General features: G+C 47.9%; 1 protein-coding gene across 3 annotated transcripts in view; it reads right to left on the bottom strand.

The window, feature by feature from the left end:
* Nucleotides 1-19,595, bottom strand: part of LOC310835553 (scaffold attachment factor B2-like) — a 37,643-nt gene continuing 18,048 nt past the window's right edge. For all 3 annotated transcript variants that reach the window (XM_083720260.1, XM_083720258.1, XM_083720259.1), the window contains 9 exons: nt 19,352-19,443; nt 18,032-18,168; nt 10,985-11,278; nt 8,746-8,883; nt 6,504-6,543; nt 4,652-4,764; nt 2,307-2,419; nt 868-934; nt 1-378 (listed from right to left, as the gene is read on the bottom strand). In XM_083720260.1, coding sequence (XP_083576386.1) covers nt 252-378; nt 868-934; nt 2,307-2,419; nt 4,652-4,764; nt 6,504-6,543; nt 8,746-8,883; nt 10,985-11,278; nt 18,032-18,168; nt 19,352-19,443 — 1,121 coding nt within the window. In that variant the 3' untranslated portion in view covers nt 1-251. The remainder of the gene's footprint in view (nt 379-867; nt 935-2,306; nt 2,420-4,651; nt 4,765-6,503; nt 6,544-8,745; nt 8,884-10,984; nt 11,279-18,031; nt 18,169-19,351; nt 19,444-19,595) is intronic.

The raw sequence follows: 19,595 nt of genomic DNA, 5'->3' as shown, positions 1-19,595 counted from the left end.
CACAAGTGCAATACAGATTTATTGTTCATGGAAAATGGAATGTTTCCTCCGAAACAACTGAGTGGTGTCCTGCTAAGAACACGTTGGGGGGGGGGGAGATGGGAGGCAACAACACACACTTGAGTTCACGTCATACGCAAGCTTTAAGATAGGGTGCTGTGGTTTCGTTTCAGTTGGCAAAAGTTCAAGGCGATGACCAGGAAACAAAATTTGATGCAGTTGCCGCGTCGTGGCGAAGAAGCAAAAAGTCCTCAATAGCGCCGGGTGAATCGAGGGTCGCTGGGGTGGCTTGTTCTATCTGGGCTGGCAAAACTGCTTGGCAGACTGGCTCCCTGTGCCACGGGAGCTGGGGCGGCACCTTGCACGAACCCTCCGCGCCTGAGGACAAGAAGCAGAAAGTTGACTTCCTGCTCAAGGGCTCAGTGCAACACCCTGCACCCTCCTTAATTAATTTTATTTCTTAATTAAATTTGTATACCGCCCAATACCCGCAGATCTCAGGTCGGTTCACAACATAAAATTCCAATATGTATAAAAAACACAGACTACATAATAAAAATAGAAACAACCCAAGAACCCCCCCATTCCACTGTTTAAAGGGCAGTCTTTAAAATCATGGTCTCCGAGTTTCTTAATCCATACATTTTTCCTGACCAACCATGCGTACTAAGAGGCCACTGGGTCATCGTCACTCACCCCAAAGTCTTTTGCATGTGCACACAAACCTATCTATTACCTAACAAAGAGAACAACAGTCACTTAAAATATTTCAACCGCAACCCAAAGCCCCTTCAAGCTTTCCCGGGAGACGTAATGTGGGGTTTTTGCAGGGCGGGGAGCAGCAAAACCCTTTCAGGTAACTCTTACCCCGACATTCCTCCTCTGTTTATCACATGGCCAGGCCCTGTCTGAGCAGGGACACTCCTCTCACCAGCTAAGAAATGAAAAGAATGGGGCAGGGAGGTGGGAGGGAACAAGTCACTAAGGAATTATTGTATTGTTTAAATTTTCTAACAAATGCCTGCAGTCCCAACCACCCTTACCCTTACCCTGAATTCAGCAGGACTTACTTCTGGTTAGGATTGAGTTGCCATGTTTCATTTATTTGTGCTTTTCTATACCCCCAAGGCAGCATTCGTGGTTCTCGTGCTTAGGTTACGCTATGAAACGGCGACAGGCCCAAGATCGCTCAATGTGCTTTATGGCTGAGGAAGAATTCAAACCCTAATCTTCCCATGTCTAACCAGGATGATGCTCTGGTATTCAAGCTCTCTGCACATGGCTTTCCAGCTGACTTCTGCACACAGTTCAAGGTTTGGCTCATACACCTTTGGTCAATCTCCTTGCGTCTCCAAGAGAATGCAGGAAGCTGCCCTATGTCGATTAATTTGTCCATTTAGCCTAGTGTGGCCTGACTCTCATGGCCAGCAGATGGCCAGGGTCTCTCTCAGGGAGTCTTTCATCACCAGCTGTCTGCCCTTTAAACCTGGGGGCTCTTTTGTGCATTTAGAAAGGGAGTCTTCCACCTGTCAGTTTGCATTTCTTAGTACAGAAAGTATTGATCTGATGTGTAGAGATCTTTCCTATTCTGCTTAAGTCAAGAGTGTTCTATGTGGTTTCTTTCTACGTGAAAGAAACAGGCAGGAAGTTCTTGTCTGGGTTATTCCATCTGGGAAGCCGGGTACAGCTGGTTGAAACTGGTTCTGTTATCCTTTCTGTCAAGGTCACGCTGACTATAATAGTCAGGGCTGGAGGAGCCTGGGTTTCTCATTTCCTCTTTCTATCTCTTTGTTCTGGTGCAGTGTTCTGTTCTGTATGTAGTGTTAAGGTTTATATAAGCTGTAAGTTAAATTTAAGATAAGTCTGCTGCAACTGAGTTTCTTATGGACTGTGCCAATCTTGAAGGTATTGGATTTGTGACCACTATGCTCATTTGCCTTCAGCAGTAGTAAAACTCTGCTGGATGAAGCACAACTGCCTCTGGTCTATTTTGGGGGGAACGCTGCAGTGTGTTTAAGTTTTTGCTCCACACACGTCACCACCCAACTCCAGCCCTAGGCTCTTGGGAGCCGTTAGCGGCGAGCCTACAAATGGGGCTTGTTACAATTAATTTTTCTCAATTACAGGCCTGAATCAGACATGCTGAACCTCAGGAAGTGGGAAACCCACCAGGGAACACTTCGCTCCCTTGACTGTGCCACCCTTGCCCTTGGTTCTGAAATGCACCGCTGAACTGTGCTTCCGAACATTTCAAAGGTAGAGAGGGGAGCGCCCTGCAAAGTCTGTTTTGATTTTTTTTTTTTTACCTTGCCACCTTTCATGCTCCCGGCCGATGATCCCTTCTTCCACACTGCCCTGCCAGGAACGGTCTTCGTGACCTTCAAGTTTGCGGCTGTGATCTCCCCAGTCGCGCCCGTCTCTGGATGAGGGAGCCGCCCACCCAAAAGAGAGAAGAGTGCCGTTAGCAAGCATGGAAGGAAGCTAGTGACATTTCCTCATAAATACGACTTGCCTTGACAGTGTACAGTGGTGCCCCGCAAGACGAATGCCTCGCAAGACGAAAAACCCGCTAGACGAAAGGGTTTTCCGTTTTTCAATGCGCTTCACAAGACGAATTTCCCTATGGGCTTTCTTCGCAAGACGAAAACGTCTTGCAATTTTTTTCGCCCCCCCCTTTTCTAAGCCGCTAATAGCCTCTTAGCCGCTAAGCCGCTAATAGCCGCTAAGCCGCTAATAGCGCTAATCCGCTAAGCCGCTAATAGGGTTGCTTCTCAAGACGAAAAAACCGCTAGACGAAGAGACTCACGGAACGGATTATTTTCGTCTTGCGAGGCACCGCTATACTTAGGTCACCTCTGGAGGGGGGGGGCCTCAAAGAGGAAGTCCAGCTCCCTTATGACAGAACATAAGAAGACCTCCACTGGTGATCGGGTGTGGACAGAGGGCAGCCTTAAGATTTAAAACGGTTTAGTGAAATCCAATTTTAAACAGGCGGCAGTTTGCCAAGGTGGCAAAATATGGCCTCCACATTCAGAGGAAGTCTACTTCCGAGTAGCAAGCGCTGGGGATAAAACAAAAGGGGAGCCATTGTGTCTCCCTCCAATGACTTGTTGGCTTCCCAGAAGCATCTCCTGCTGGCTAACCGGTGCCCTTAGAGCCCAGTTCTCTACCATCCAGACACTGCTCGGGTTTTTCTGACTTACTGAGGGCTAGAAAACCAAGGTTGCCTGTTCTGTGCTGCCCAAGAACACCAGAATTCACACACCACTTCCCAGCACACTAGCAGCATTCAAAATTCCCCAGGTGCCAAGCGCATTTTACTACTAGTGCGGGTGTCCAACTGCAGCCCCAACCACATGGAGATTTCTGGGCAACTGACAGCTCCGTCAAGCCTGGCTGACTCACACACAGACCTCCATCATCGCATCAAGGAAAATTAAGTGAAGGGCTGAGTACAGATATATTTGACTGTGCTGCAGGGCTTTCCACAGGCACCCGAAACAGAACTCACAAAGCACTGTTTAGTCCACAGTTAATACCATTTCCATTGTGTGTGTTTCTCCTTCTGGGACCAGACACTGAGATCCAGCGCCGAGGGCCTTCTGGTGGTTCCCTCGCTGCGAGAAGTGCGGTTACAGGGAACCAGGCAGAGGGCCTTCTCGGTGATGGCGCCTGCCCTGTGGAACGCCCTCCCAGCAGATGTCAAGGCAACAAACAACTATTTTACTTTTAAAAGACAACTGAATGCAGCCCTGCTTAGGGAAGTTTTTAATGTCTGACGCTGTATTGTTTTTAATATTCGGTTGGAAGCTGCTCAGAGTGGCTGGGAAAACCCAGCCAGATGGGCAGGGTATAAATAATATATCATCATCATCATCATCATCATCATCATCATCATTATTATTATTATTATTATTATTAGAGCAAGCAGTGCAGTTGAGGCAATAGAATCACAGAATTGTAGCACTGAAGGAAGGGACCCCCAGGGACATCCAGTCCAATCCCCTGGTGAATAGATACAGTGGTACCTCGCAAGACGAATGCCTCGCAAGACGGAAAACTCGCAAGAAGAAAGAGTTTTCCGTTTTTCGAGGTGCTTCGCCAGACGAATTTCCCTATGGGCTTGCTATGGGACCTCTTTTAAAATGCTGGCGGTCGGGAGCAAAGACTTTCGCCTCTTCTGAGAGCCGGCGGGGGGCAAAAGTCTTTGCTCCCCCCGCCTGCCTTCCCGGGACAGCGGAGACTGCTCCGCTGTCCCGGGGGCTTTTAAAATGCTGGCAGTCGGCAGCAAAGCCCTCCTGTCCCCGGAGCTTGCAGGGCAAGCAGGCTGGCGGTGGGAAGAAAAGCCCTTGTCGTCTCCCCCCCCCCCCCAGCCTTCAGAAGAGGTCGGGGGACAGACTGTCCCCGGACCTGGTCTGAAGGCGGTTTCCATAGGAACGCATTGATTGATTTTCAATGCATTCCAATGGGAAACCGTGCTTCGCAAGACAAAAAACTCGCAAGAAGAAAAAACTTGCGGAACGAATTAATTTCGTCTTGCGAGGTACCACTGTATTCTGTTGTGGTGACTGCAAGCTAGGTTTAAGGCGCCACCTGGTGCCTGGCTTCTATATCCGAGTTTCTAACACAGCTCTGCTTTACGGACACTCACCGGGATGGTGGAGGCAACCCTCGCCCTTTGCTGAGCCTCCTCTCCGACCCGTAACTTCCCCAGCTGTCCCGCGAGTGGCGGTCAGGCCCTCCATGCCGCTCGTCAGAGTAGTGCTGAAAAGGCAAGCCCACACAGTTGGAGTAAAGCACAAGGCATTAGCATCTGCAAAAAAATGTTGGGTTTTTTTTGGGGGGGGGTGGACAGCTCCAGCCTATAGGCCACCGGTGAACCATCCTTGCCCTAGCCTGGTCACAATGGCTCAGAGAGCGCACCACCTTACTACAAGGACAGAGATGCACCAGTGGGGTTTTCTTGTACATATTGGGAAGGCTGCAGTGGAACTTCCTACAGACCCAGGAGATTTCCCTATTGGCCTTTCAGCTTTAATCCCCCTTTCTCTGCCTTGTCCATGATGGCTCTTCCGCAAACCCGAGATGACGCTTCAGCAATCAAGCAATGCAAGACATGAAATACGAGTCCATGGTGCTGAAGCAGCCGATGAGAATTTTGTGGTTGGGATCCGGATAAAGGGATCTTAGACCCTGGCTCGCCCAAGGTGTGAGCAATAGACAACCTGGCTTTGCTTCTCATGTGCAAATTGAGACAAATCACCTGCCACTCTTGTTTGGCCTGCCACACTTCCAGCATATTCATAATGCCATGTTCTTACTGCTTTTAATTATTGCTGCTTTTTCATATTGTGGCTGCAAACCGGCCAGAGCAATTTTTTTAGCTGGAAAATCAGAGATAAAAGGTATTCGAAATAAATGTTGTTCTTCAAGAACACATGAAGCCAGAGGTTTGCACTCTCTGTTACGAACAGTTCACTCCATTGCCAAGAGAACAGACCATTATTCAGGTTTGGGCTGTTTTTGGTTCTTGTTTAAAAAGGCTTGGCTCTTCAGCAGTGGGAATCGCTGAAGAGACACAAGTAAAATGTTAGTGCCTGTCTCTTACGGATATCAGGCTGATGTTTTGAGTCTGATTTTCCAGGTATTTGGGATGTGGTGCAGCCAACAGGAAGCGCTCATGTCTGGAAAACATGACTCGAGAACATTCTTCTTAATCTGTCCCTACGCAGCAAGACATGCAAAAGCTCTCACGGAGCAGCAGGCAGTCCCTTCGTTTTACTTGTAATCTGTTTCTCTTTCTAAGAATCCAAATCGCCTTTCTTGACCAGGATCCCCAAATCTCTGACAGCCAAGGCTGTCAACGAGAATGTGGAGTTACACTTCACAGGAATTCCTGACTGGATTTATTCTCAGACTCTGTCAGGATTATCTGCTTTCCAAGGATCCCACCCCAGATACAAAATGACTGAAATGATGCCAACGATGCTCAAACGTGTGAGAATTACACACAGCCCTGTTACATGGAGTGAGGCAGTGCCAGAGCAGGAATCATGCAGAGGTGCGACAGTTAGCTCCTTCTGTGGCTACCGTATTTTTCGCTCTACAAGACGCACCTAGTTTTTGGAGGAGGAAAACAAACAAAATATTCAGAATCGCAGAAGCCAGAACAGCAAGAGGGATCGCTGTGCAGTGAAAGCAGCAATCCCTCTTGCTGTTCTGGCTTCTGGGATAGCTGCGCAGCCTGCATTCGCTCCATAAGACGCACACACATTTCCCCTTACTTTTTAGGAGGGAAAAGTGAGTCTTATAGAGCAAAAAATACAGTACGTGTCTCCCTCTTGCTGCAGCCTTTGCCTGAATTAAATTGCCTGTGGCACTGCCTCAGCCTACTATTCACAGCCTGGGAATTCCCAACCCATACCGTAAGACCATAAACCATTGTGCAAGGTTTTTGGACATCAAAGCATTTTTTATAACAATACTGCTTTGCATGGGCATACCTGTCCATCCCGATCTGGCACAGTTCTTGAACTTTCTCTCCTGGTCGGGAGGGAAGAGAAAATCCATGTTAATGCACACAGGTGGGTAAGCTTTGGAAACAAGCAGGGGACAGGCTGGAACCCAGTAGTAGAGCCACTGGTTTGCATGCAGTTGCCCTGGTTCGATTCCCAAGGTGGGCCGGGAAAATCTGGAGAGCTGCTGGCAGTCAGCGCATACAGCATTGAGATGCATGGACCATGGTCTGACTCAGTCAGGGACAGTTCCCTAGATTCCTAAATTCTGCTGCTGTGCATCTTGTTAAAGGTAAAGGGACCCCTGACCATTAGGTCCAGTCGTAGCCGACTCTGGGGTTGCGGCGCTCATCTAGCTTTAGTGGCTGAGGGAGCCGGCGTACAGATTCCGGGTCATGTGGCCAGCAGGACTAAGCCGCTTTGGGCGAACCAGAGCAGCGGATGGAAGCACCATTTACCTTCCCGCCGGAGAGGTACCTATTTATCTACTTGCACTTTGACGTGCTTTCGAACTGCTAGGTTGGCAGGAGTGCATCTTGGTACTTTGGGATTAATCAATAGGAAATTACGATAACCACCAGCATCTTCTCAACTTCTGACAGGTCATGGCCAGGAGAAACCAACTTGGCAGCTCTTAACTGGTCTGCTATCTGCCATGGTCATGGTGACTCAAGGTCGTTCCACACATTACAAAGCAAGAAACTGAACCGTTTTGGGTTCTGAGGTCAGTATACCAGTACAGCACGCTTGTCTTCAAACACCAAAACGTCACCTTTGCACTTTATGTTTTTGGGTGAACAGCTAAAACTGTGAAAAACAGTGGTGCCTCGTAAGACGAAAAACTCGCAAGACGAAAGAGTTTTTCGTTTTTTTGAGTTGCTTCGCAAGACGAATTTCCCTATGGGCTTGCTTCGCAAGACGAAAACGTCTTGCAAGTTCCAATGCATTCCTATGGGAATTTGGTTTCACTGCATTCCTATGGGAATCCGTGCTTCGCAAGACGGAAAATTCCCAAGACGGAAAAACTCGCAGAACGAATTAATTTCGTCTGCGGGGTACCACTGTAGCCAAAACCCAAAGTGGCCTAGGAGCAGAGGAAGCCGCTTTATCTAAGTCAGACACTTCATCTGCCTGGCTCAGTACTGCTTCCTCTGACTGACAGCAGGTCTCCAGGATTTCAAGCAGAAAGTGGTCTTTCCCATCATCGGCCTGGGACTCTAAAAACATTCTAGTTCTGAATGAAGGGTTGGCTTAAAAGGGAAGACAGGAAAGGGCCTTAAACAGAGACAGATCTAGTTCAGCACTGTCTTCCCTGACTGGCACTGGCTCTCCAGGGTTTCAGACAACCTCTCCCACTCCTACATGCATGTGCCAGGGCTGGAACTGGGAAGTTCCTGCTCTGTCAACTAAACTATGCACACTTCCTTAAAGAGCTGCCTATGAGTGAGGAAGAAGAGCACAAAAAGTTTCCATTGCTCATTTGAACCACAATGAGCCGTGCAGTCATTCCCATGGTCAGAGGCAGTAAACGCTTTTGAATACAAAGGAAGCCACAGGAGAGGGTGCTCTTGCACCTGGGCCTTGCTTGCAGGCCCCCACAGGCTACCCTCCCTGTGAGACGCGAGGGTACAAGGAATCAGGCAGAGGGCCTTCTCAGTGGTGGCACCTGCTCCCACCAGATGTCAAGGAAATAAACCACTATCTGACTTTTAGAAGACGTCTGAAGGCAGCCCTGTTAAGGGAAGTTTGTAATGTTTGCTGTTTTACAGTGGTACCTCGCAAGACGATTGCCTCGCAAGACGAAAAATGTGCAAGACAAAAGGGTTTTTCGTTTTTTGAGTTGCTTCGCAAGACAATTTTCCCTATAGGCTTGCTTCGCAAGACGTCTTGCAATTTTGTTTCCTTTTTCTTAAAGTTGTTAATACCCAGGGAATCCGCACTCCGCAAAATGAAAAAAATCGCACGACGAAACAACTCGCAGAACGAATTAATTTCGTCTTGCGAGGCACCACTGTATTGTGTTTTCAATATTCTGCTGGGAGCCGCCCAGTGGCTGGGGAAAGCCAGCCAGATGGGCGAGGTATAAATTATTATTATTATTACATAGGCATCTGGTCAGCCACTGTGAGAATAGGGCGCTGGTCCAGATGAGCCACCAGCCTGACCTGGCTGGCCCTGCGTGGCCTTGGGTTTCTGACAATGCAAGACACAGGAGGGAAGACTTCGCTACCTCTCCACCGAGTGGTCCTGGTACCGGCTGCGGTCTCTGTGGTCAAAGCCGTGGAAGCGATCTGGTCGGCTGAAATCAGAGTGGTACCCATCATCCAGGGCCACCCGCTTTGCTTCAGGCCAATACGAGTCGTCCCGCCTGCAGGGGAAAGAGATTCAGTAACTCCTTGGCTCCGTCACCCCCATCCTGAGAAGCTGGCCGATGCTCGTTACCCTTCCAGCACCAGGAAAAGACCTTGTGCTTCTCCCATAGTTCTTGAAATGGCAGCTCTGGGTTGTTGTTGTTTTTAGGCTGCTTTTACTGGCACTCTTTTTTTTCCCACTGGTATTTTTAAAAATTAATTCAAACAAACAAACAAACCTCAGCAATCCTGCAAAACTGAAATTAAAGGGTGGCGTAGAATTTAAGAATATTTAGATTTTTTAAAAAAAAAATCCATATGAAAAAGAACCATATTAAGAGACACGAAGAGGCAGAAAACAAGAAAAGTCAATTAAAAAATATTATCATCACACAGTTGCTAATGCAACATGTGGATGAATTGCATCCTACACCTTATCATTCCAAAACTGGATAAAAAAATACCCCGCTTTTCAAGACATAATCCATCACAAAGATATCATAAATAAGATTTTTTTTTTTTAAGTAAAAATCCAGTAAAATCCAATTCCTGAAGTGCTTTTTAATCTCCTCCTCCTAAAACAGAGGATGGGTGCATAGGTGTCTGTAAGCAACTGGGCACATCTCCAGCACAAACTGATAATGCTTTTATACTAGCAATGGCTTTCCCAGGACTTTTCTTTCTGCTGCCAATCTCCCCGGGAGGAACGTGGCAGGGGTCAGTTAGGATAAAAAATCAGCCTGGCAAAGAGTTCTTTGAGCTGTACTTAAGTCAGGCTGACTCCTTTGGAAAGCAGCAAGACTAGAAGCAGCCGTGCGGCTTGGCTTCAGTCTTAGGTCTTTATCTTTATTGAATATAATTTATATTATATTTATATTAAATTTTGCGTTTTACAATTTAGAATATTCATTTGGACATCCTTAAAATATCAATGACTACCCTTCTTATCTTTCCGTGGTTCATTTTACAAAGCATAAATCCCTGCATATTTTATATAAACTAAACCATTCCGTATTCCATTGTTACTTCCATCGAAACTTATTTACACTGTTGAATTTATCTTAAAGCTGCCCGCGTTTTCAAGCGTACACAATTATTCCCCATATATTCAATAAACATTTCCCAATCTTAAACATATGTTCTTCTTGTTCTCTTATTCTGTAAGTTAGGTCTGCCAGCTGCACCTATTCCAACAGTTTTAAGATGTTTTGTTGGCCAAAAATGGAAAACGAGTGACACATATTCCGTCAACTTAAGTTGCCAATCTTCTTTGGCTGGGACCTCGCTCATTTTCCATTTTTGGGCTAACAGAACATGGGCCATGGTTGTTGCCTACATAAATATGCTAGCCATGATATGATAGCCATGTTCAAATATATAAAAGGATGTCACATAGTGTAGGGAGAAAGGTTGTTTTCTGCTGCTCCAGAGAAGCGGACACGGAGCAATGGATCCAAACTACAAGAAAGAAGATTCCACCTAAACATTAGGAAGAACTTCCTGAAAGAAAGAGCTGTTTGACAGTGGAATTTGCTGCCAAGGAGTGTAGTGGAGTCTCCTTCTTTGGAGGTCTTGAAGCAGAGGCTTGACAACCATATGTCAGGAGTGCTCTGATGGTGTTTCCTGCTTGGCAGGGGGTTGGACTCGATGGCCCTTGTGGTCTCTTCCAACTCTATGATTCTATGAAATAACCTTTTTTGACACCTGTGTATTTCTGTCTGAATTATCCCCAACGAAAAGGACTCTGGGTGTTTTTTGGTTTTCCCCCCAATACCCTTTTACCAGTCCACCACATATGAAAGAACGTTCCCTTAGTCTCATTGCAGTCTCATTGCATCTCCAGTACTTACCTGATTTCAGCCTTACGTCTTTATTTATCGGGTCATTGATTTCTATTCTGGCTCCGTACCTGCAGGGCTTCCCAACCACAAGCAGCCCCCCTCCCTGCCCCCCATATGACCAGGAGGGGACCCCAACCCTCAATTTAAAGGGACGACTCAAATGATTGACACGTTTTGCCGCATTTGGGTAAAAAGCGGGGTATTCGCGATTTGCTGCAGGGAAGCAGCCTTTAGAACGAGCTCTACAGTTTTCCGAGGCACAACTCGGCCGCCTCACCTCCCGTCCGTGTCGTACGGCCGCCTCAAAGCCGAGCGGCGCTCCTGCTCGTAGCGCAGCTGCTCATGCTGCCGGCGCAGCTCCTCCCTCTCGCGCTGGATGCGCTCCTGCTCCCGCCTCCTCTCGTGCTCGATGTGCATCCGCTCCCGCTCCAGCCTCTCCCGCTCCATCCGCTCCCGCTCCAGACGCTGCCGCTGGAACTGCAGCCGCTCCCGCTCCCACTGCAGCTTCTGCCTCTCGTCCCGCTCCCGGACGGCCTGGATGTGCTGCTCCCGCTCCCGGCGCTCCCGCTCCCTGTTCAGTATTTAAAATATAGGTTGCGCTCAAGCAGAAACGTGAATACCTCCGCGCTGTGGGTTAAACCACAGAGCCTAGGATTTGCCAATCAGAAGGTCGGCGGTTCGAATCCCCGCGACGGGGTGAGCTAACGTTGTTCAGTCCCTACTCCTGCCAACCTAGCAGTTCGAAAGCACGTCAAAGTGCAAGTAGATAACTAGGTACCACTCCAGCGGGAAGGTAAACGGCGTTTCTGTGCGCTGCTCTGGTTCACCAGACGCGGCTTAGTCCTGCTGGCCACATGACCCAGAAGCTGTACGCCGGCTCCCTCAGCCAATAAAGCGAGATGAGCGCCGCAACCCCAGAGTCGGCCACGACTGGACCTAATGGTCAGGGGTCACTTTACCTTTACCTCTGCTTACGTATCCCTCTGGATACGTAAACTTCGGGATGCGAACGCAGCAAACCCGGAAGTATTTTTCTGGGTTTCGCCGCACGTGCATACAGAAGCGCTCTACGCGCCATGCGCATAAGCACTAAATTGTGCAGCGCTCATGCACAGAAGCGATCCTCTGGTTGCAAATTCCTCGGGATGCAGCCGGACCTCCGGAACGGATTCTGTTAGCAACCAGAGGTAACGCTGAACACCCAAGAATCCTACGCAAAGTTAAAGACCTGGACCTCTACAATGAATAAATCATATGTTTAAAAAACCGGAATCTTCGATCTCAAGGAAGGCTGCATGGGTTTAGGCAAGCTGCGCAGCAGTCTTCACTGAGAATTAATTAAGTTGTTGTTGTTGTTGTTGTTAATTATTTAATTATATATCACCCTATACCCGGGCGTCTCAGGGTGATTCACAGAATTAAATCGAGATATAAAACCACAAAATGCATAATAAAAAATAAAAACAACAACCCAATAGTCTCCCCCCACACACACAAAAACACATTTTAAAAGGGCATAAGGTGTAAATCAGCTCAACCAAAGGCCAGGTTAAAAAGGAACATTTTTGCCTGGTGCTTAAAACGTACAATGAAGGCACCAAGTGAACTTCCCTGGGGAGAGCATTCCACAGACGGGGGGCCACTACAGAGAAGGCCAGATCTCGTGTTGCCACCCTCTAGACCTTAGCTGCATCCTGATCAAATTTGCAGATGACACCAAACTGGGAGGGGTGGCTAACACCCCAGAGGACAGGATCACACTTCAAAACGACCTTGACAGATTAAAGAACTGGGCCAAAACAAACAAGATGAATTTTAACAGGGAGAAATGTAAAGTATTGCACTTGGGCAAAAAAAAGGAGAGGCACAAATACAAGATGGGTGACACCTGGCTTGAGAGCAGTACATGTGAAAAGGATCTAGGAGTCTTGGTTGACCACAAACTTGACATGAGCCAACAGTGTGACACGGCAGCTAAAAAAGCCAATGCAATTCTGGGCTGCATCAATAGGAGTATAGCATCTAGATCAAGGGAAGTAATAGTGCCACTGTATTCTGCTCTGGTCAGACCTCACCTGGAGTACTGTGTCCAGTTCTGGGCACCACAGTTCAAGAAGGACACTGACAAACTAGAACGTGTCCAGAGGAGGGCAGCCAAAATGGTCAAAGGCCTGGAAACGATGCCTTATGAGGAACGGCTAAGGGAGCTGGGCATGTTTAGCCTGGAGAAGAGGAGGTTCAGGGGTGATATGACAGCCATGTTCAAATATATAAAAGGATGTCACATAGAGGAGGGAGAAAGGTTGTTTTCTGCTGCTCCAGAGAAGCGGACACGGAGCAATGGATCCAAACTACAAGAAAGAAGATTCCACCTAAACATTAGGAAGAACTTCCTGACAGTAAGAGCTGTTCGACAGTGGAATTTGCTGCCCAGGAGTGTGGTGGAGTCTCCTTCTTTGGAGGTCTTTAAGCAGAGGCTTGACAACCATATGTCAGGAGTGCTCTGATGGTGTTTCCTGCTTGGCAGGGGGTTGGAAACGATGGCCCTTGTGGTCTCTTCCAACTCTAGGATTCTATGATTCTATATGTTGCAGACCTGCCCGAATGAAACGAGGTATTTAATCTTACCCATATTCTTATGGTAGCAACCACTACTATGGACTTCTCTAAGTATTTATGCCCAAATGTTTCCTACAGTTTATAGAACAGCATTAAATGTATGGTGTCCTCTCAACAATACTGCAGAGGCCCAGCTGCCATCCTCCAGCTTTTTTAAGGTTAAAAAGTGCCTGTATAGGGTAAACCCCCAGGGATCCTTGCAGATTGCAGAGACGGACCATTTTCCCCAGCAAGAGGATCAGTAAGGGCAGTGTGCCAGGCTGCTAGGGAACTCTGCATCTCCAGCCCCAGCAGCATGAGGTCACCTGAGTGTGCTGTCTGTGTCCTAGGCTGCGTAGATCGCTAGGTTGTTTGCAGTAGATTAGAAATGGTTTTTGACTCCCAATGGTTTAAGCCAGGCTTCCTCAAACTCAGCCCTCCAGATGTTTTTGGCCTACAACTCCCATGATCCCTAGCTAGCAGGACCAGTGGTCAGGGATGATGGGAATTGTAGTCTCTGGAGGGCCGAGTTTGAGGAAGTGTGGTTTAAGCAATAGAAAGTCCCACGCACGTGCAAAGCATGAGCACTGATTGGCTGCCCCTGGGCAGATCTTTGAACAGTTCTGTCGGCTAGTGATGAAAGCTTTGGGTTAAAATGCTCAGTCTGTGGAGTTGTGCTTTCCACTCCATCCCAGAACATAGGTCATGGGGTGCACTGAGTAATACAGACACCTCTCTTTAAAGCCATCATTTTGCAACTGGCTACACAAACACACAGAGAGAGCTACTATTCTGTTCCTGGGCTCGGGGTTGCCGCAAAAGCATTAAGTAGGTTCTGAAATAGTCCCATTCCTGTTTTAAGGCACAAACGGGGCCCAGCGGCTGAGTGGGAAGCCTCAAAGGGTTTGGCTGCCCCCCCTTCCCTGTACTGGTTGAGCTGGTTGCCCACCAAAAAAGGCTACTGGCACACTGGAGATTTGCGGCAGACCCTTCGGCATATGAGCTGCCGCAGTGAGGATTCCTCAAATGTAAAAATCAGGAAAAGTCCTTGCCCCTGAAGAAGCAAAAGGGGAAACCCAGTGTAATGGTTCTAGGGGGTTGCTCGTGCGTAAATCGACGCCACACCTGGCTGGGTTACCTGGGTGAACCCTTTCTGTCTGGACAGCCCGTGGCTGTCTCGATCACTGGCAGAATCCGTCAGTGGGCGTTTCTTGAACTTCTTCCAGCAAAGAAGCTCTTTGACGCCTAGTAGCCGCCTACTCTCCCTGCGCGGAAGCCTTCTGCGCAGGGAGGGTGTGGGCAGCGGAGGACCCGTGCTCTCCCCGCTGGTCTCCGGAGAGGAGTCATGGAGCCACCTCGCCGATTCCCCCATCTGCCCTCCTTCTCCACTGGTGCTACGCTGAATTCCTTCCCCAGCAGATGGGCTGCTTCTCTCCCTCCCGGGACGCTCTCCTGAACCCCTCTGGAGCCCTCCCTCTCCCTCTGGCTCCGATGGCAGTTCCCTGACACCCAGGATCCTCCACACCTCTAGAAACTCTGGCAGAGAACTTGAAAGACCGATTGAGAAAAAATAAAATGGAGGGAGCAGGGAAGGGAAGCGACAGAGACCTATAGAGAAGTGAATATATGAGCTCTGGGGTGGGGGGGGGGGAGAGGAGAAATGTAATAATTACGTGTCAGAAAAGACAAAAAGGTACTTGGGCAACGTTTAATCAGCGGAACGGGAAAGGAAGAAAGAGTTTCACCAGCCAGCCTGTGAGCACCCGTCTAAGAGGAAAAATGTGTCAGGCTCTTACATAATAAAGAGCCCTTTAAAATATCCACTTGGAACAATGGGAGCGGCAGGGGGGAAATATGCAGGAGGCTTCACTTGGAAGCTGAACAACCCCCATTAAACTGAAGCAGATAGCACAGATGCCGAGGCAAGTGACAACTGCATAATAGATAATGTCAACGGAGCACAAAGTCATCACTGCATAATGATCTCTGGCTGCTGCGCCAAGGCAGAAATATTTCAAAGCCCGTGGGGGGGAAGGCGCGGAGAGAGAAAGAGAGAGAAAACGAATCCTCTGGGGTGCTCGTGCCATGCATGGAAACAAGGGTGAAACAAATGAGAGTCAGCCCATATTGGAGTTCCACTCCATTAGTGTAGAAAGCCTATCAGTTCCTTTCTTCTTCCAGCCACAGACTTGAACCAAGCATAAGCACGCCTTTATCATTGCTACAACAGCAGCAAGAATACTTATTGCAAAGTACTGGAAGACGCAAGATCTACCCACCCGGGAAGAATGGCAGATGAAGGTGATGGACTACATGGAACTGGCAGAAATGACTGACAGAATCCGAGACCAGGGAGAAGAGTTGGTGGAAGAAGATTGGAAGAAATTTAAAGTTTATTTACAGAAACATAGTAAAATTAAGGAATGCTAGAAGGATGCTGGATTGAAGTTTTGTGGTTTTAGCAGAAATGTTATAAAGGATTAAGTAAAAATGGATTGTTAATTGGTGAGAATGTAAAGTTACATTATATTAAGATAAATTATTAAGACAAAAACAAAGACGGAAAGGATTTGCTGAAATAGCTAATTGAACTAGAATACAAAAAAGGGAGGTGTGAGGAGGTCAAGGAAACAAGCAAATGAAAGATAAGTTATGGAAAGATTGATTTGTTTTTTAATTGTTTTTATTTTTCTGTTTTTTTTTCTTTTTCTTTATTTCTGTAATCTTTCGAAACTTCAATAAATATTACTTTTTTAAAAAAAGCACGCAGCTATCAAGCGATAGCTGCCTTTATCACTGCCTTTTTCTAAAAAAGGACAACAGCACCTTCTCAGCACCAGGACCAAGTGGGCAGCCCTTAAGCTGCACAGGAGATCCAGAAGCAGTTTTGGGGCTCCCTCCAGTGGTTCTACTGAAAGTCACCCTGGGGTAAATGCTTGCCCCAGAGTTTTACTCCTAATAGGAGAGGGGGAGTTTTAAGTGGCACAGTAAGCCCACACATAAATATTCTCTCTCTCTCTCTCTCTCTGCCACTGCCTAATCATAAAGCCCTGACAGCTAGGGCGGCCCCTGTGAACTGCTCTCAGGAATGCAACCGAACAAGTTCAACCCAGGGAAATGAACGAACCTAAGTTAGCTACGTCCATTACATATCACTGGGTCTGCTCTAAGCAGGGTTAATGGAATAGATTACTTCAATGCGTTATAAACAGGGCCGCCTCTGAAGACGGTTCGGAAACTTCGGCTAGTGCAGAATTCACAGGCCAGGTCGCTCATCAGAGCAAGGCAGTCTGAGAATATTGCACAAATCCTGGTCCGACTGCACTGGCTACCAGTTAATTTCTGGTTCAAAGTGCTGGTTTTTACCTATAAAGCCTTAAATGGCTCAAAACTGCAATACCTCAAAGACCACCTCTTTCCATATGAACCTACCCAGACCCAGATCTTCTGAGGTTCTCTTTTGTTTACCTCCCCCTTGAGAGGTCTGGAAGGTGGCAATACGAGAACAGGGCCTTCTCTGCAGTGGCTCCCAGTCTGTGGAATGCTCTCCTCAGGGAATTTTGCTTGCTCATCATGCACCTTTAGGCACCAGGCAAAAACGTTCCTTTTTAACCAGGCCTTTGGTTAATCTGAGTGACATCCTATGCCCTTTTAAAATGTGGCTCTTTGGGTGGGGGGTGTTATTGGGCTATTGTCTTTTATTTTGATTTTATATACAGTGGTGCCCCGCAAGATGAATGCCTCGCAAGACGAAAAACTCGCTAGACGAAAGGGTTTTTCGTTTTCGAGGCGCTTCGCAAGACAAATTTCCCTATGGGCTTGCTTCGCAAGACGAAAACGTCTTGCGAGTCTTGCGATTTCCCCCCCCCCTTTTTCTAAGCCGCTAAGCCGCTAATAGCCGCTAAGCCGCTAATAGCACTAATCTGCTAAGCAGGTTGCTTCGCAAGACGAAAAAACCGCTAGACGAAGAGACTCGCGGAACGGATTCTTTTCGTCTTGCGAGGCACCACTGTATTGTGATATTTTCTGTGAACCACGCTGAGACCTGCAGGAGAGGGCAGTATATAAATTCAATAAATAATTCATCATCATCATCATCATCATTATTATACCCTATGAAAGGTATGTCACCATTCCAAGGCTCACCACCCAGAAGACATTGCTGGTGGACAGCATGTAAATAAACGGTCTGGAGATGTAAGCATACTTGCACTTAAAACAGATGATGACGAGAGGTGCTTTGTTTTAAGGCTGAAGATGACTGGAAATGCCTGCTGGTGTTTATCTCAGAAGCAGGGACACCCTTTTCAGGCCAAAAACTGCATTCCCTCTTGGGCAAGCTTCGGGGGGGGGGGGGAGACAGGCTGATGTTGTGGGCGTGGCCTGGGCGCCAGAAGTGGGTGTGGCAACAGCTGGGACTCTGTGCAGTAGGATACATTCCACCCACCCACAAAACCCAGAGGTTTCCCCGCCACCAGCACCTCAACACCTCTCCATCCCGGCAAGGAAGAGGAATCACAATTTGAGGACACATTTCAGTCAGGTGAAAGCACTCAGAGGCGGCGCAAGGTGCAGCCAATGAAAAGAGAAGGGGGGGGTTGAACCGAAGAGAGGAGGAGGGAGGGTCGCCTTAGGTCCACGGGTCAGAAACTGTGTCGATGCCAATCACCTGTCATTCTGCAGAGGGCAAAATTCCGCAGGTGAGGCGAGGGGGACCCCAACCTACCTCCGCCGCTCGGTCTCTCGGATTTCTCTCTCGCGCTGCCTCTGCCGCTCTCGTTCGCGCTGCTCTTTGATTTTGTCAAAAGACAGAATGTCCTGCTTCTCTTTGCTCTCCGACTTGCGGTCGTGGCTTTTTGTGCTCTGGAGTCGGGAAGAGGGATGAAAGGCAAGGGTTAGAAAGATTGACACAAAAGAACAGGGAGATGTCCATTTTCCTGCCGAGACGACAAGGAGAGAAATTACCACCACCACCACCCCAATTGTCTCTAACTCCCAACACAGCGCTGGTGTAATCCTGTTAGGAAGGGCCCACATCCTTGGCTCAAGGGGCACTTCTGGACAGATCACATTTGAGAACGTAAGCCCAGCCCTATTGGATAGCACAGCACAGAAGTCCATCTAGCCCTGTGAAAAACAGGGGTGCTCAAGTAAGTCGAGGATCTTTAGAACACAGGCCAGGAACTGTTTTTTAGGTCAATGACCACATTCCCTCGGGGCAACGTGCCAGGGCTGTGCACTGGCAGGAGGGCAGCAGCACAGCCAAAAGTGGGAAGACAGACTCTTTTATTTCTGGCACCTCCTTTTCCTCTTTCTGGCACCCATGTGAAATTGGGCTGAGGGGCATAGGCTGCACACACCGCTGCTTAGAAGCAGAATGATGCCTCCTGGAACTTTTAAATCTCTGGGTCCTCCTCTCACTGCCCACAGAGGCTCAGTTAAAACCATTCCAACTACCAGTATACCTGAAGGAGCGTCTCCACCCCCATCGTTCTGTCCAGACGCTGAAGTCCAGCGCTGAGGGCCTTCTGGCCGTTCCCTCATTGCGAGAAGCAAAGCTACAGGGAACCAGGCAGAGGGCCTTCTCAGTAGTGGCGCCCGCCCTGTGGAATGCCCTCCCATCAGATGTCAAAGCGATAAATAACTACCTGACATTCAGAAGACATCTTAAGGCTGCTCTGTTCAGGGAAGTTTTTAATCTGTGATATTTTAGTGTATTTTTGGTTTCTATGGAAGCCGCCCAGAGTGGCTGGGGAAACCCAGCCAGATGGGCGGGGTACAAATAAATTATTATTATTATTATTATTATTATTATTATTATTATTATTATTATTATTATATTATTATTATTATTATTATTATTATCATCATCATCATTACCGTGACGCTATTCCATTACACAAAGGGTGACAGTACTTCTCTGCACATCCAGGGACTGCTGGGTGTGACGATTTATTAGAACTACGAAAGAGAAGGTTGTGGCCCCCTCCCCTGGCCTTCCTTTCTTTGCACCGTCTACTTTCAAGACACCAAACCAAGGGCTTACTCTCTCTTTTGATGTGGTTGTGGTTTTCACACTAATCACCGGCTCTCCTTTGGACTTGTCCATGACTACCGTCCGCTCTCTTCCCCGGCTTTCTGCAAGGCAACAATGGGTTTAGGCACTTCAGACCTCCGGAGCAAGTGCAAAAATCAGACTAGTCATCGCTCTTTATTGGCAGGCAACTCATTTACAAAGGAGTTGCATTCTAAGGCAGCATGAACATCAGAACATGCGTAAGCCAGCCCTG

This window comes from Podarcis gaigeae (assembly GCF_964106915.1).
Source record: "Podarcis gaigeae genome assembly, chromosome: 18".
NCBI classification, from domain to species: Eukaryota; Metazoa; Chordata; class Lepidosauria; order Squamata; family Lacertidae; genus Podarcis; species Podarcis gaigeae.
Note: the sequence above shows the minus strand (reverse complement) of the source record. Positions and strands in the feature narration are given on the sequence as shown.